Source organism: Cannabis sativa, chromosome X (assembly GCF_029168945.1).
Source record: "Cannabis sativa cultivar Pink pepper isolate KNU-18-1 chromosome X, ASM2916894v1, whole genome shotgun sequence".
Taxonomy (NCBI): Eukaryota; Viridiplantae; Streptophyta; class Magnoliopsida; order Rosales; family Cannabaceae; genus Cannabis; species Cannabis sativa.
In genome coordinates this window covers 3,113,810-3,129,467 of record NC_083610.1, presented here as the reverse complement: position 1 = coordinate 3,129,467, position 15,658 = coordinate 3,113,810, and the positions used below count along the sequence as shown (strand labels likewise).

At 30.0% G+C, this 15,658-nt stretch overlaps 1 protein-coding gene across 1 annotated transcript; it reads right to left on the bottom strand.

Moving 5' to 3' along the window:
• Positions 1-7,519: 7,519 nt before the first annotated feature.
• Positions 7,520-11,639, bottom strand: LOC115702561 (uncharacterized). Its single transcript, XM_030629980.2, has 3 exons — positions 11,278-11,639; positions 10,423-10,859; positions 7,520-8,063 (listed from the first exon to the last, which is right to left on the bottom strand). The coding sequence occupies exons 1-3, from the start codon at positions 11,422-11,424 to the stop codon at positions 7,613-7,615; spliced, it is 1,035 nt and encodes a 344-aa protein (XP_030485840.2). The 5' UTR covers positions 11,425-11,639; the 3' UTR covers positions 7,520-7,612.
• Between the last annotated feature and the right edge of the window lie 4,019 nt (positions 11,640-15,658).

Below are 15,658 nucleotides of genomic sequence, written 5' to 3'. Positions count from 1 at the left end.
AAATAACAATTACACAATATATCGACATACTGTCGACATACTGTCGACATTCAGTCGACAATACAACCTAACAATCAACAAGTTAATTTAATCGACATACCATCGACATACTGTCGACAAGTCGTCGACAATATAGGGCAGAAATACACTTAAACTACCAATCGACATCCTATCGACATACAAGCGATATCCTATCGACATACAAATTACAGCAAAACTCAAACAGACACTCAATCTATCGACATCCTATCGATATGTCATCGACAACCCTGTAATATACACAGATTTCATTGAAACACTAACATCTACAACCTAAAGATCACAAAAGCTACAAAAAATCCACTAATCTGAACAACATGTAATAATTGGCATCCAAATCTATGAAAAATATATTTTTTTCTCAAAAAAAAACATTACCTTTTAATGAATTTGGTGGTGGTGGCGACTGGTCCTGCTCGTGGTGGCGACGGCGGTTCTTCCTTCGATTTGGGTCGACGTTTCGTCATGGGTTTGGGTCAAATTTGAGAGAGACACACCTTGGGTTTGGGTTTGGGCTTGCCTCGTTCGTGGGTTGGGTTCGCCTCGTTTGTTGGGTTCGTGGTGGAGATGGTCGACGGAGATGGGTTTGCTGGTTTGGGGGTTTGGGGTTTACGGGTTCCTGGTTCGTGGTGGAGATGGGTTGAGGTCGACGGTGGTTTCTGGTTCGTGAAGAGGGAAAGTCAGAGAGAGAGAGCGAGAGAGGGAAAGTGAGAGAGAGAGGGAAAGTCTGAGAGAATGAGTGAAATTTTATTTTAGGGGTATTTTAGGAATCTTTTTGAATTAGTGGTATCAATTTGTACAAAAAATAAAAGGGTCCAATTTTTGATATAAGTTGTATTATTAGGGTCAATTAATGAAATTTCCTTTTGAATATACCAATTGATTTAAGAAAATATCACTTCATAGATTGATTAAGAAACTGATGGTTTTCATCATCATTTTTTTTTTGAACAAATACAGACTACAAATATAATCATAAGAAAATGTCACTTTACAAGACTTGATTAAGAAACTAATGGTATTCATTACTGTAAGTGAAAAATGAAAAAAGAAAAAACATGCACAAAGTGGTATATGATAGTAGGATAAAAAAGGGAAATTTGATTTTATATACTTAAAAAATTAAAATTTTTTATTATTAAACCAAAACTTTTCAAAATAAAAAAACTATGACATTTTTATTAAAACCCCAAAAATACCCCCTCACAATTCAAACCCATTCTCTCTCTCTCTCTCTCTCTCTCTCTCTCTCTCTCTCTCTCTCTCTCTCTCTCTCTCTCTCCCTCAAACTCTCTCTGCATCATCTCTCTCTCTCTCTCTCTCTCTCTCTCTCTCTCTCTCTCTCTCTCTCTCTCTCTCTCTCTCTCTCTCTCTCTCTCTCTCTCTCTATCTCGCATCCCACAACTGCCCACCCTCACCACCACCTCCGACCTCCGACCCTCACCACCACCTCCGACCACCCGCACCAACACCCTCGACCCAGCCCCCCTCTCTCGGACCACCCAAACTTCGCACCCCCTCAGCCCCACTCTCTTTTCCTCTCTCTGCAATCGCAAAAAAAAAAAAAAAAAAAAAAAACATACAAGTCCGATGGTCGGACCACGGGGTCCGACCAATCGGACCCATCGGACCCACTCTCTCTTCCTCTCTAAAATCGCAAAAAAAAAAAAAAACATACTGGTCCGATGGTCAGGCCATGGGTCCGATTGGTCGGACCCCATGGTCCGACCATCGAACCAGTATTTTTTTTTTTTTTGCGATTTCAGAGAGAGGAAGAGAGAGTGGGGTCCGATGGGTCCGATTGGTCGGACCCATGGTCCGACCATGGGGAATTTTTTTTTTTTTTTTCGATTTCAGACAGAGGAAGAGAGAGAGAGAGAGAGAGAGAGAGAGAGATGGGGTTGAGTTATGAGAGGGGTATTTTTGGGTTTTAGATAAAAGTGTCATATTTTTCTTAGTTTGAAATGTATTGGTTTAAGAATAAAATATTAAGATTTTTTAAGTATAGAAATCAAATTGCCATAAAACAAAAAGATCATCTTCAAAACATTTAAAATTTTTGTTTTTAGAGACTCACTTGACTTTTTTGCCTCTGGTAGATCCTGGATTGCATAAATCGGTGTCAACAATTAGTAATTGTACAATCTCTTACGAATGATGATATTAGTCGACAACTGTTAAGTATACGCATATTAATGTTATGTTTTCTTAAAGAAAGTAGAGGAAGCTTGCTTCATTTAAGCAAAAAGGTTAGCTTCATTGTCACCTTCTCAATAGTAGTGAACACCTCACTGTTATTTTTGAATAGAAAATTTTTAAAAAAAAATTACCCACTAATTTCTCATAAACTAAGAATTCAGTTATATAGGTACATTTTATATAGAATAGATATTATAAATAAAGTAAATTTTTTAAAATTAACAATATAAAGAAAAGAAGAGAACAAATAACAACACACCATATAGGCCCGCATGTGATAATTTTTAATCCATATAACAAAATATTTTTCTTCATATCATCATAATGTTCTAAACTACCTCTATCTACATGTGTACAATACAATTGTGTATAAAAAAATCAATGTTTTAACTAATAATAAAAGACAATTGAAAAGCAATATCAGTGCCAATGGAGGGAGAGGAGGGAATTAACACAGTGAAAAGAATGCCCTTTTTTTCCTTAATTACAATTGACTTGGTCAAACTACCAAAGCCCAAGTCATAATATTTGACAATAAAATGATATATTCAAATGAATTTTTGTTTAGGCACACGTAATGTAGCAGTAGTAGTAGTAGAATATCTAGTAGAAGTATAAGTAGAAGCAATATTACGAGATTAAGCAAGACTAAGTCTCTAGCACTTCCACTATTTTCCAATGCCTCTTTTTTGGTTGTAAACAGCATTGCTCAATTAAGACTTTCATTGCAGGTGAACAATTTTCAGGGATGAGATGCCTCAAATTCTAAAACACAACAAAACACACATTTTCATTATTACTAATAAATTTCTCACATTACCAAACAAACATTTAAAAGACTAACTACCTTGCTCACCACAACAAAAGCTGCTTGAATAGGGTTCATTTCTTTATAGGGTATTGTCCCTGCCACCGATTCCCACAACACGAGACCGAAGCTGTAAACATCAACTTTTTGCCCATATAATTTGTGCTTTATTATCTCTAGCGCCATCTATCTGTATATCCCAGGATCATCAATTAAAGCATCACAGTATGCTTCCTTACAGGCTATACCGAAATCAGTTATTTTCATGTGAGAATCTCCATCAATAAAGATATTTTTGGGCTTAAGATCTCTATGGATGATACCCTACAAGATCATCAAAATTTCAATATAAATAACAAATTCAGCAATATAATTTTTAAACAAAAAGAGAACTCAATTTATATAACAAAACAACTATTTTTTTTTAAAAAAATTGCCAAGTAAATTAGCCTATAGCACAAAATTAAACAAAAGAAGAGAAAAGAATAACGTCTAGGAGAGTGTATATTTAAAAATTAATTTGATATGCGAAATTAATAGTATTCAATGTTAAGACTACTATTAATAAAGAGAATTTGAGAGAGGAAATAGGCTTCTTTATATTTTTTAGCTGTTTGTATAGAGAATCTTAAAACATTGGAAATACTGAGAATACTAAAAAATAAAAAAACAGATGAAAATACTAACAATTAAAACTATGAAAATCAACTTTAAAGATTAAGAATATGAAAATGCATCAAGATAAAAAAAAAAGAAGGTTAAAATCAATTAAAAATAAAAGGGAAAACAACGAATAAGTGTGGTAAATTAAATACAAATGAATACCTCTAAATTTTTGAGAATCAAATTCATTGTCTCATAACAATAATATGATGCTCCTAAAAATAGAATTTGAAAAAAAAAAGAAAAAACAATAAATCAAACTTTAGCATCAATAAATACGAAACCAACTCCCCTTAACTAATCTAAATCACCAAAAAACCTACTTTCCAAATCTCAATCAAAAAAAAATCCCACATTTTACCAAACAACATAACAATTAAACACCCATTTTATATTATTTAAAAAAAAAGAAAATGGAAAAAAAACAAATTTTTTACTTTCCAAATCTCAACCCAAAAAAATCCGAACTTTCACCAAATCAAGACAATAATTTAACACTCATTTTATATTATTTAAAAAACAAACAATGAAAATAATTTAATATAATAATAAAAAAAGAATCTTAAAGAGAAACTAAAGCAAAATCGTGTCTATCTTTCAAAAATATTGATACATACATATATGTTTGATGTCAAAGATAAGAAAGAGAGTACTAAGAAAAATATATTATAATCACTCACGAACTTCTTTTATTATCTCTGTATTTAATTTCTTGAATCTTCTTCTCCAAAAACTGAAATCATGGCTGTCGTTATAAGCTCCGCCATTTTAGTTACCTTGCAAACCTTATCAAGAAACCAATTGCTTTTTAGATGAGAAATCATAGTATTAGAAACTTAATTGTAATTGTAACACATGTGACATATCCTTCAAAATAATAAACTTCTACGTATATATATATTTATTTATATATATAAAAAAAAACATTGCATTCACATCAGTATATGTATATAAAGTGCATTATTTAATGTAAAAAAAAAAAAAATATATATATATATATAGAGTAAAAATGAAGAAAAAAAATAATACATTTTGAGATCTCTTGTTCCATAATAAAGAACTCAGATTTATTAATCTGATTTTGGTAAAACACATTTCTCAGAGAAATATCCTCCCTAATAATCATGTATAAATAAGAAACCAAAGAAATTAGAATCCTAAGAGGTTTGTTCATATTTATTACAATTATATTCTCTTGGTAATCAATAATATGAATACAGAAAGCCAAAATACATATATAGACCTTTCATGCTACTAATGAAGTCGTGCCTTTTTTCATGCTAACCTTTTTTTTTTTTCAGAAATACCACACAATGAGATCTAATGAAAACTAACGTATAGTTTTTGACATTGATGTAGGTTACATATTCATTGATTGCATAAAATGAACTGAAATATTAGTAGGGAATTTTACAAAAATACTGTTTTTGGACCAAAACTTTACAAATATACTGGGACACGGCAAAAACAACACATTTTTACTGCCCCAGCCCAATTTCTTTACTTTTGTACTGCCCAAGCCCAACAGCATAACATTTATACTGTGAACAGTAAAACACACGGGAAAACAACCTGCTTCGTGTGTGGGGAGTCGCCGGAGACGGATATCACCAAGAAAAAACCATTAAATCTGGCAAGAATAAACAAAAGCAGTAAAATCGACGTCAATAAATAATCATGGCAAAACAACGGTAAAACAACACTAAAACAATCAAACAAAACAAAAGAAAAAAATGATTAAAAAAAATAAACAATCTGCTGCACAACCTCAACACCAGATGCAAAATCAACTATATTTGCAAGTCTATTCCTAGAAAATTATAAAAAAAAACTACTAAAACAACACTGAAACAACACAAAAACAAATGAAGCAAATATAACTACTTAGAAAAATATAAAAGAAACACACACCTCAAAACTCTCTTGTGAGTGAGCTCGTCAAATATATTTATAGGAGAACCAAAAGAAAAAAACCACAAAAATAGCCAAAGAGAACGAAGAAGAAATGTATTTATAGCCTCCATCTTCCACACTCACAGACATAACCATCACAACAACACGAGAACACCCAGAAAATACTTATTAATTCCAGCGAGATGGAGCAAGGGCAGTGAAATCGACATCAAATAAATAAATCATGAAAAACAACAGTAAAACAATACTAAAACAATACTAAAACAAAAAAAACAATAAAAAAAAATGATCAAAAATTAACTATGTTGTGCACATCCTCAATACTTTGCAAGAAAAGTTCTAGAAAATTAGAACAAAAAATAACCACACTAACTCTTATATTTTTTAAAAAAAAACATAACTAAGAACTTCAAAAAATTAAAAAAAAAAAAAAGAAGAAGAAAAGAAAAGAAGATGAAGAAGAAGAACTAAGAACTATCACCTTCATGGTCTTCCTTCCCTTATCATCTCAGCCATGAATTATCTATTCTGTGTCTTTGCAGCCGGTGTTCTAAGTTTCTTTCTTTTCCTTCAATATAATTTTTTTTTTTGAATGGTTCCTTCAATATAATTAAGTATATATAATAGTAGAGTGTGGGAGAGTTGGACATTATATATATATATGTTGATAGGAGAGGAGATGTACGTGGCAAGCATGCATGAATGTTATGATGTTATAACATATTAATTTCCAAATTTTACATGCAAACAAAAATACTATAAAAATGATTAAAATGCTTGTTACACTTTTGTCTTTGTTGGGACTATATACGTATTACCCACGGAAGCCACGCCCACCACCACATGAAATGAAAAAAAAAAAAATAAAAACAGTATAAAAGTTAATTTCGAAAAAAAAAAACAGTATAAAAGTTATTTTGGGCGTGTAACAGTATAAAAGAAAGAAAATGGGAAAACACAGTAAACTGTGTAAATTTCCCTACTAGTAAGAGTACATAAGTTACAATTAAAACAATTTAAAGAAAAAGATTAAGAAAATTAGAAAGAGGGAAAAATAAGTATTAGAGATAATAAGAAGATTAAACATGCCACATGTACTCTCTAAAACATTCCTTTATATATATATATTGATATTGATTGATATTGATGATAATAAAATTTTTAATAAAGAAAAAAAAAAATCATATTTTTGCATACATTAAATAAAAACTCATAAAATTTGTAATTTCCACTATCCTATTTGGGACTAAATAATTGTTATTATCCTATCTTCTACTATCTCTCTTTAACTTAACAGTCTAGATGGTTACAAGTTTTAACTGAAGTTGCTCAATTGATACAATAATTGTAATTGACAAATCAAATCTCAATACTACACTAAAAGAAAAAATATAGGCACTAAACTAATGATGGTGGTTCTAATCAGGCCAAAACAGATGTAATTGATAATGGGATAAATTTTCCCTTTCCTGCGAGAAAGATTTCACTAAAAAAGATCTTGCGCTATTAAAAAGGAATCTTAAATATTTTGTAAAACCACAATATCAATAGAAAAGGCGCTAACACACTAAACAATAAACAATCAAGCATTCAAGCACCATATGTGGTACATTGCATTTTTTTTATAACTGTTGTAATTAAATATGTCAATTATAGCTGTACGATCTCATTATGACCATGATTTTGTAACATTCACCCACTATAAAAATCTACCTCCATTCAAAAGGGAGTTGTTCTGAATAAGAAAATACAAAGCAAGAGATAGGTAGACCAAAACCACTATAATTATATTCTAAGTGAGTTCACATTTTATTATTATATTTTTTCAATACTCGCTATTTTAAGTGAGTAACCATAATTTTTGGTGGTATCTAAATTCTTCCGACAACAGTAATCAAACAACAATAATAATCTTCAAGATATAATTAACCCCCTAGTTACAATAATCAATTACATCATTGAATTTTATTTATTTAATTATTTATTTATTCAACCTTGGTTTTGCAATATACTAAGAACATCCAATCTTTGATCATCACTAAGGTGAGTAGGAAAATCAACCATGAAAACAACTCTCAAATCACCTCTACTTTTTCCTTGATCTTTAGCCAAAGGCATACCTTGGTTTGGAACAATCTTGACAAAGCCAGGGTAAATAACATCATCAACAACACTCAATTTCATCTTCTCACCACCCAATAGAGGAATGGAGATTTTACAACCAGTTAGAGCTTTCACTAAAGGAATTCTAATGGCGAATTCTAAATCGTCTTCTTCTCTTTTGAACAATTGATGGCGTTTCTCGGCGATTATGAAGATTATGTCTGCTGGGAAGGAGCCTGGCTTCTCATTCCCCATTCCTTCAAATGTGATCTTTGTTCCCTTTTTCCATCCTGGTTTGACTTTTATGGTCAACAATTCTTCTTCTTGTACTATTCTTCTATTTAAATCAAAAAAACAATTGTATTTAGAAACTTATTATGTATCATAAACAATTCAAACTGTATTTCCAATCCAAGCATATATGAGTGATTTTTTTAACTTTTTCAAATTCATATAGATTTGTATATTATAAAAAAAAAATAGTAGCACTTATATTATTACGTAAACATTATTTTTTTTTTCCAGAAAAAATATTTATTTTTTGAGAAATTTAATGGAAGTGTTATTTTTGATAAATTTTTTATACTTTTCATTTAAATATATATCCATTTACATTTTTTACAGTATTATATAAAAATTACAAGAATACCACATGAAAATAACATGAAAACAATATAAAAATAATATACAAAAAATAAAAAATCAACATCTAAACAACAACAATATAACAAAACAATATAACAAAAGTACAACATAAAAATAATGTGAAAACATCAAAATACTAAATAAATCATAAAAACTAGGGATAATTGCGGTAAAAGTCCCCAAAAACTTGAGGTTGATGCCGATTAGTCCTCAACCTCAAAAATTGGCGGTGAAAATACCTAAGGTCCCAATTTTTGTTTGTCCGTTGGTCCCTAACTTAACTGATCCGTTAAACACAAATAAAATGCCACGTGTCAATTTTTAATTGGTTTAAATAATAATTTAATTAAAAAAATTTAAAATAAAATAAAAATTAAAAAATATTTTAAAATTATAATTTATTTTATTTTATTTGTTTTTTTTTCTTTTTTTCTTTTTTCTTCTTATTCTTCTTCGTCTTCTTCCTTTAGCCGCACTCCGACCCCCTCCCCACCTCGTCTTTTTCTTTCAGCCACACTCTGCCCATAGCTCCAGCCCGCCCGCCGTCGAGATCCGAACCTCCTTCCCAGTCGTCCACTGCCCACTGCCGTCGAGATCCGAAGCTCCTTCCAAGGACGAGAAAGAGATGAAAAAGTCTGAAAAAATATATTAGGGCTTTGATGCTTAGGAAGAGAGAGAGAGAGAGAGAGAGAGAGAGAGAGAGAGAGAGAGAGAGAGAGAGAGAGAGAGAGAGAGAGAGAGAGAGAGAGAGAGAGAGAGAGAGAGAGAGAGAGAGAGAGAGAGCCCTGAGACCTCGAAAGCGATCAGATCGGAGGCAATCCTTCACCAAATCTAACATCAACAACAGCACCAATGAAGTCGAGGAGGCACTATCGTGGTTGGATCACCGACTCCTCGGGCTGGTGGTGGTGGTTTGGGCAAAGGGGAGTTGAGAGGGTCGTTGGGCTGCTGCTGGTGGTTGTTTGGTGCGTCGCTAGCTTGTTGCTAATGGTGGAGAGGGTCTTTTGAAATGGAGAAGAAGAAGAAGGTCATGGCAGGGGTTGGATGCGTGAAGAAGAGGTTGGAGAAGATGAATAAAAAAAAGAAAATATAAAATAAAATACAATAAATAAATTTATAATTTTAAAATATATTTTTTAGTTTTTTATTTTATTTTAAATTTTTTTAATTAAAATTATTATTTGGACCAATAAAAAATTGACACGTGGCACTTTATTTGGGTTTAACGGATCCGTTAGAAAAAGGACCAACAGACAAACAAAAATTGGGACCTTAGGTATTTTCACCGCCAATTTTTAAGGTTGAGGACTAATCGGCATCAACCTCAAGTTTCTGGGGACTTTTGCCGCAATTATCCCTAAAAACTATAAAAATATTTAATATTCTATATAAACGTATTTTTATAATTCATGTTTTGTTATTTTTGTATTTGTATGAAATAATCCCTTTTTCTTTTCTTCCAATGGGATCACACTTGAGATGAGACACACCTCGTCTAACACCATCTCTACATTTTTCGACTATTTGTAAAACCATTTTGTTAAAACTTATAAAAAATAATATGCATTTTATAAAAAAAACATTATAAAGGTCCCACTTTCACCAATTTCTTTGTTATTGGCAAATTAATATATTTTGATGTCATTTGGTTAATAACCGAAATCCTAGGGAAACTTATGCGCGAATATGGAGTTTCTATGGCTTTGGTTATTAGCTAATAGCCAAAGCCATAGAGGCTCCACTACTCCTTCAATTATCTTTTACACCTTTCGTTTTGCCTGGAATGCTTTTAGTTTCGAATTTTGTTAAAATCGAAGTTAAACGACCTGAAAATTAAAGCTAAAGGAGAGTATTGTTGTAGTGTACTCTATTAAAACTTCTTGATATATACTCAACACTTTCTAGATGGGGATATTTTGTAAAAAAATATCAAACAAATATCATTTTCTTAAAATGACAAATTAATTTACTCAATTTGAGCAGTCTGTTTTACGTATATGAAATACAAAAATAACATAAAATCAAAAAGAAAAAGAGAAGAGAGAACAAACCCTAAATTATTAATGACGTCTCGAGTGATCTTGAGCTTCTTTTGGCAGCCATAACACAACTCTTCGAGAGTGCACTCGAGTTTTTTCTCAATGGGTGGTGGTTTCAACATTCCAGAAGAGTTGGAGAACATAATAGGATTATTATTAATGGAGCTATGTCTACTACTTGGAATTTTTTCAAAAAAATTAGGTGGTGGAGATGAAGAACTAGAATTACAATAATAATAATCCATAGAACTTTTCCTTTTAGGGTTAGTAGTAGAATTATTAGGGAATAAATAATTGTCTGCACTTTGGTGTTTATACATATTATTGTTATTATTTTGGTTGTTTTGACTATTGCATCTAAAGCTATGATTATGAAATGATCCTGTTGAGCTCATACTTTTTCGGTTCTCATTTTTCTGTTTAATATTTTTGTTACCCAGAGGCGGATCCTGAAAAATAAAATAAAAAATAATTTTTTATTATATATCATTAATCAGAGTTTTAGTAATTAAATAAATACTATGTGTGTGATTAAAATTTATTAAAAAAAAAAAAACAAAAACAAAATAAGATTGATCGTGATGATCTCCCACAAAACGTGTTAGAAATTTTTGATACCCTTTAAAAAAATCTAGGCATCTTAAAAAAGAAATTAGGACATTTTACAAAAAAATTAAAATTATAAGATCTTAAAATAATTGTTTGGGTATGATCATGTTTTTTTTTTTTAAATAATATTCATAATAATAATATTGTGGAGGAGAGATTTTCATATATAGGATATTATAAATATGAACAATATTTGTATATATATATATAAAATATATATGATATGAGGAATGAATTAATGTAGTTAAAGATTATTACCTCAACTTTGTATGATCTCTTCTTGGATTTGAATAATTGAGTGTGGAATTTCTTAGAAGATGAATTGTGTTTATACCATTTTCTGAGAATGGATTTGTGAGTTTTACAGAATTTTCTAATGGAGGCAATGCTTAGAAGATCAACCATGAGAGAGAATATAATTAATTAAGAAATATAAAATTTTATAAAATTTAAATTATTATTTACTATATCAACAACATTTTCAATTATAGTAGTGTTTTGACAAATGGCTTTTATTAGAATAAAATCTGTTGAAAGAGATAAGAAAGAGATTGTCTTATATATAATTTTATAATTATTTATTTATTTGTTTGTTTTATTAATTCATTTTCATATTTAGATTTAACCTTAACCTACACATGAAAATTAGCTAGCTTTGACTAAATCCTGTATCAATTATTATTATTATTTGAAAGGAAACTTTATTAGTTAAATAACAAAATGTATATCGAAAGATAGAGATGAAAATTTAATCCGCGGAGATGGGTATTCATCTCAAATAGGGCGGGAGTGGGGGACAATTTTAATTATGCAAAGCGGGTTTAAGGTAGGGTCGGGGTGATACACCTCATATTCGATCCCAATATATACTTTTTATATAATGTGTTAAATATTTATTCATATAATCGTACTAAAATTATTGGCTACAAAGTTGATAATTGCTCTTTCTTATTATTGTCGTAATAATACTTTTTAATATAATATTCTACGTATCAATTTTGATTATTGGTATCTTCTTTATTTTGTTATTACTTACAAAATTAGCAACATATGTGGTTGATTATGTTTCTAGTTTTTATGTATTTTACAATTAGATAGAAATCTTATTTCAAATTTTTTTTTTTATTTTTATTTTGAATTACACAACGTTATTTTATTATTATTTTTTTTTTTTAATTTTCATGATACCCAATGAGTTCCCGTACTCAATGGGGATTCCTCTACTCCAAAATTCGATGAGAATTAAGTAGGGCAGGGATGAGAATGGGGGGCATAAATGGGGAGCCGAACAGGGTTGGGGGTTGCATGCTCCGCTAATTACCCACCCAATTTTTATCCTTATTGTAAGATAAATTGAATTAGGGACAAAATTTACAAGGCTAGAATAATTATGACTCTTATTAACATGACAAAAATTTTCAACAAAAAATTGTATGGCTTTTACACAAAATAGCTAAAATCCAATTTTGTTTATATTTTTACAGACCATATTTTATTTTTATGGATTATTTTTAATTATGGTGGCGTTTGGTAACACTTTTTTAATCGGTCTTTTGTTTTTAAAATTAGAAAAGTGAAAATATTTTTTAAAAACACGTTTTATAAAACTGTTTTTGCTTTTTAATTTTTTAATTGAGAATCAAAATTTTAAAAACAAAAAAAAAACACTTTCAATATTTTTTTAAACAGTTTTTTTCTTAATCAATATTTTAGACTCCGACAAGACCCGGACCCAAATCCTCTCTCACGACCCTTGTGTTGAACCCGACCTCTGACCTAGATTCGAATTCGACCCCGGACCTAGACCCGACTTAAATAAAATCAAAAAAATAAAAATAAAAATGAACTTTACAAAACACACTTTTGTTTTCTGTTTTTAAAATTGAAAAACAAAAGTAGTTACTGAACGCATTTTTGTTTTTCAAAAATAAAATTTTTAAAAACAAATTTTTTTTTTTTTATTTTGTGATTAAAAAATTAAAAAACTAAAGTATTACCAAACAACACCTATATTTTTACGAACTTTAAGAAGCAATATGAAAGTAACGTGTGTAAATAATATAATCTGAATATAAAGTATCATGAGAATAATATGAAAGCAACATAGTATAATATTAATGTGAAAGCACTAGAAAAATAACTGTCCATATTTTTGTAAGAAAAGATATTAAATTCGTTAAAATATTAAAAAAATTATAAATCTGTATTTTTGTAGTTTTTGTCACTTTTGGACATTTATGAAAATATCCCAAAAATACTCTCAAAACATCTTATAATATTTATTGTTATTATTGTTGCAATAATTTTTTTGGTATTTTATTTTTTCTAAGTGTAACTCTATTTAGTTATAACCTGAATATAATTTACTTGGTTCCAAGTTTATTTTTAGACAAAATCGTGGGTTAATGTCACCGTCGGTTCTAGGCTAAGGTGGACGGGCTAGGCGTATGCATCGGGCCACCTATGAGGGGCCTAAAGAATACTTTTTCTTTTAAAAGGACACAACTTTTTTTTTTTTACTAATTTTAAAAATATCACTTTTCTTTAAATAAAGGCCCAATAAGATTTTTCTGAAAGGCCCACTACGGCACTGCTTAAGGTTACCTCTTCACTCTAATTATAATTCATATTGTTAAAAACTTTTTTTTTTTGGTTGAAGAGTTTCTGCATTATTTAAATTAATGTAAAATTCACTTGGTAATTTAAAAAATTTGAATTTCAAGTGGGAAATTTACATGGTGTACTAACTTTTGCCATTTTTTTACAAAAATACTGCTAGGCGGTATTTTTTACTTTTTTACTGTGTTTTTTTATAAGTTTCATACTGCAGTATACTGTGTTAAGTTTTCACTGGTGTTTTACTAGTGTTTTATTAGTGTTCTACTGTTGTTTTGAATTGTTCTGCTTTGTGTTTTACTGGTGTTTTATAAAAACACAGTATTTTTGAAAAAATTTCCGTGTGACAGTATTTTTGTAAAAGTTAACTCAAATTCCAGTATTTTTGTAAGTTTCCCTTTCAAGTTACATGTGCAATTTTAGGGGCTTTTGGCATTATTTGTCTCCAAAGTTATCATTTCGGTCCCTGAGTTTGTTTTTTCTAAGCAATCAAGTCCTTATAACTATTTTTTTTTAAAAAAATTTACAATTTGTATTAATTACATCAAGTCTAATAGTTTAATAGATAATTACTCTATATACTATTTTTTTAAAAAAGATTATAGTTTGAATTTCTCTGGTAGAATCTACATAGATTTTTGTTACTATTTCGGTTGCTCCATTAATTGTTATGTGAATTTCTATAAAAAAAACTATTTTAAAGTATAAAAATGAAAAAAAAAACAACCCTAATTTAATTAATAAAGAAAATTAGTATAGTTTTAATATTTTGCTTAAACCTTCTTAAAGCATACATACTTAAATATATAATAAAGAAAGCAGTTTAATAAAAGAATTAATTGCATCAACCAACCAAAATCTAAAATTAATTGGCACAATATTGTTGGTCAATTATTTTACACATACCGTTTATAAGCATACCATTAATATATATTTATATATATCTTTATATATTAAAAGTGCCTACTAATCAATAATTGTTATTCTTCTTCCTCGTTATTGCGATTGACCTTTATTCGATCTTCTCTCTCAAACCCAAACCTACATCGATTGATCCGTAGACATTCTTCACCCTTTTGATTTCAATTGCATTGAAGAAGGAACGATTGAAGCTGATTTAATCGTAAGTTTGCACACATTAAAAATAATTGATTTTATTAAACAAAAAACTCCAATTCAAGTTTCGTTTCAATTCGAAAGAAAGAGAAATTGAAAAGCATGGATCTCACTTACATTCTCCATCTACCATAAGGCTCAAAGTTAAAATTCGTTTTCTTTTTCGATTCATCATATTCTTTTTCTGCAATTTTTTTTCTTTCGTTTAATATATCTAATTTTGGAATTGTAGACTTCTCCAATATGGTGGCGGTGATAGGATTCATTGAGTTTTAGTTCTTCGAAGGATGGAGAAGCAGGCGAGAGAGTATTAATGGAGATTCTAAGATTAGCGATGCACTGTTCCAAAGTTCATCGTACAATTTGATATGGCCATTTTCTCTTCTACAGAGTCGGAGGAGCTCTATCGCCTTATCAATTCGAATGTTAAACACTTTTAGCACCTATAATGCGGTAAACTAGCCTTTTCATATCTCCGTACATTTATTGTTGATACGATTCGATTGTGACTCACTATTACAATTGGGTATAGAAAAAAAATAATTCAAAGTCAGCTGCTCATAATATAACTGAAGACTGCCTTCAAGAAGAAAATGCAAAATGGTAATTTGTTAGCTATATAAATTTGAGAGGATAATGGGTTTATGAAAGATCCCCTTTTTTATTATGATCCATTGTAATTGTTCTAAGTTTAATATTTGGGTAACTGATATCAAAACATATTAAGCGAAGCCTTGTACAAGCTATTGTCGAAAAAGGAGCCCTATGAGGTAATTTCTATGCCTTTGTCTTTGTAATTGGACCCTTTGTTTTGGTATTCAAAGAATGGTTCATTATTTTTTATTTGAATGTTTCACAGGAAATAGTTTTGTATTTGGAAAAAGTGACCCACAAAGTTTATTTCAAC

Bases quoted from the DNA above. Each gene is read 5' to 3' on its own strand.
- LOC115702561 (XM_030629980.2), bottom strand. From the start codon at position 11,424: ATGGTTGATCTTCTAAGCATTGCCTCCATTAGAAAATTCTGTAAAACT. The intron at 10,860-11,277 runs GTAATAATCTTT...TTTATTTTTCAG, and splicing joins AGAGATCATACAAAGTTGAG to GATCCGCCTCTGGGTAACAA. The intron at 8,064-10,422 runs GTTTGTTCTCTC...TGATTTAAATAG, and splicing joins GACGTCATTAATAATTTAGG to AAGAATAGTACAAGAAGAAG.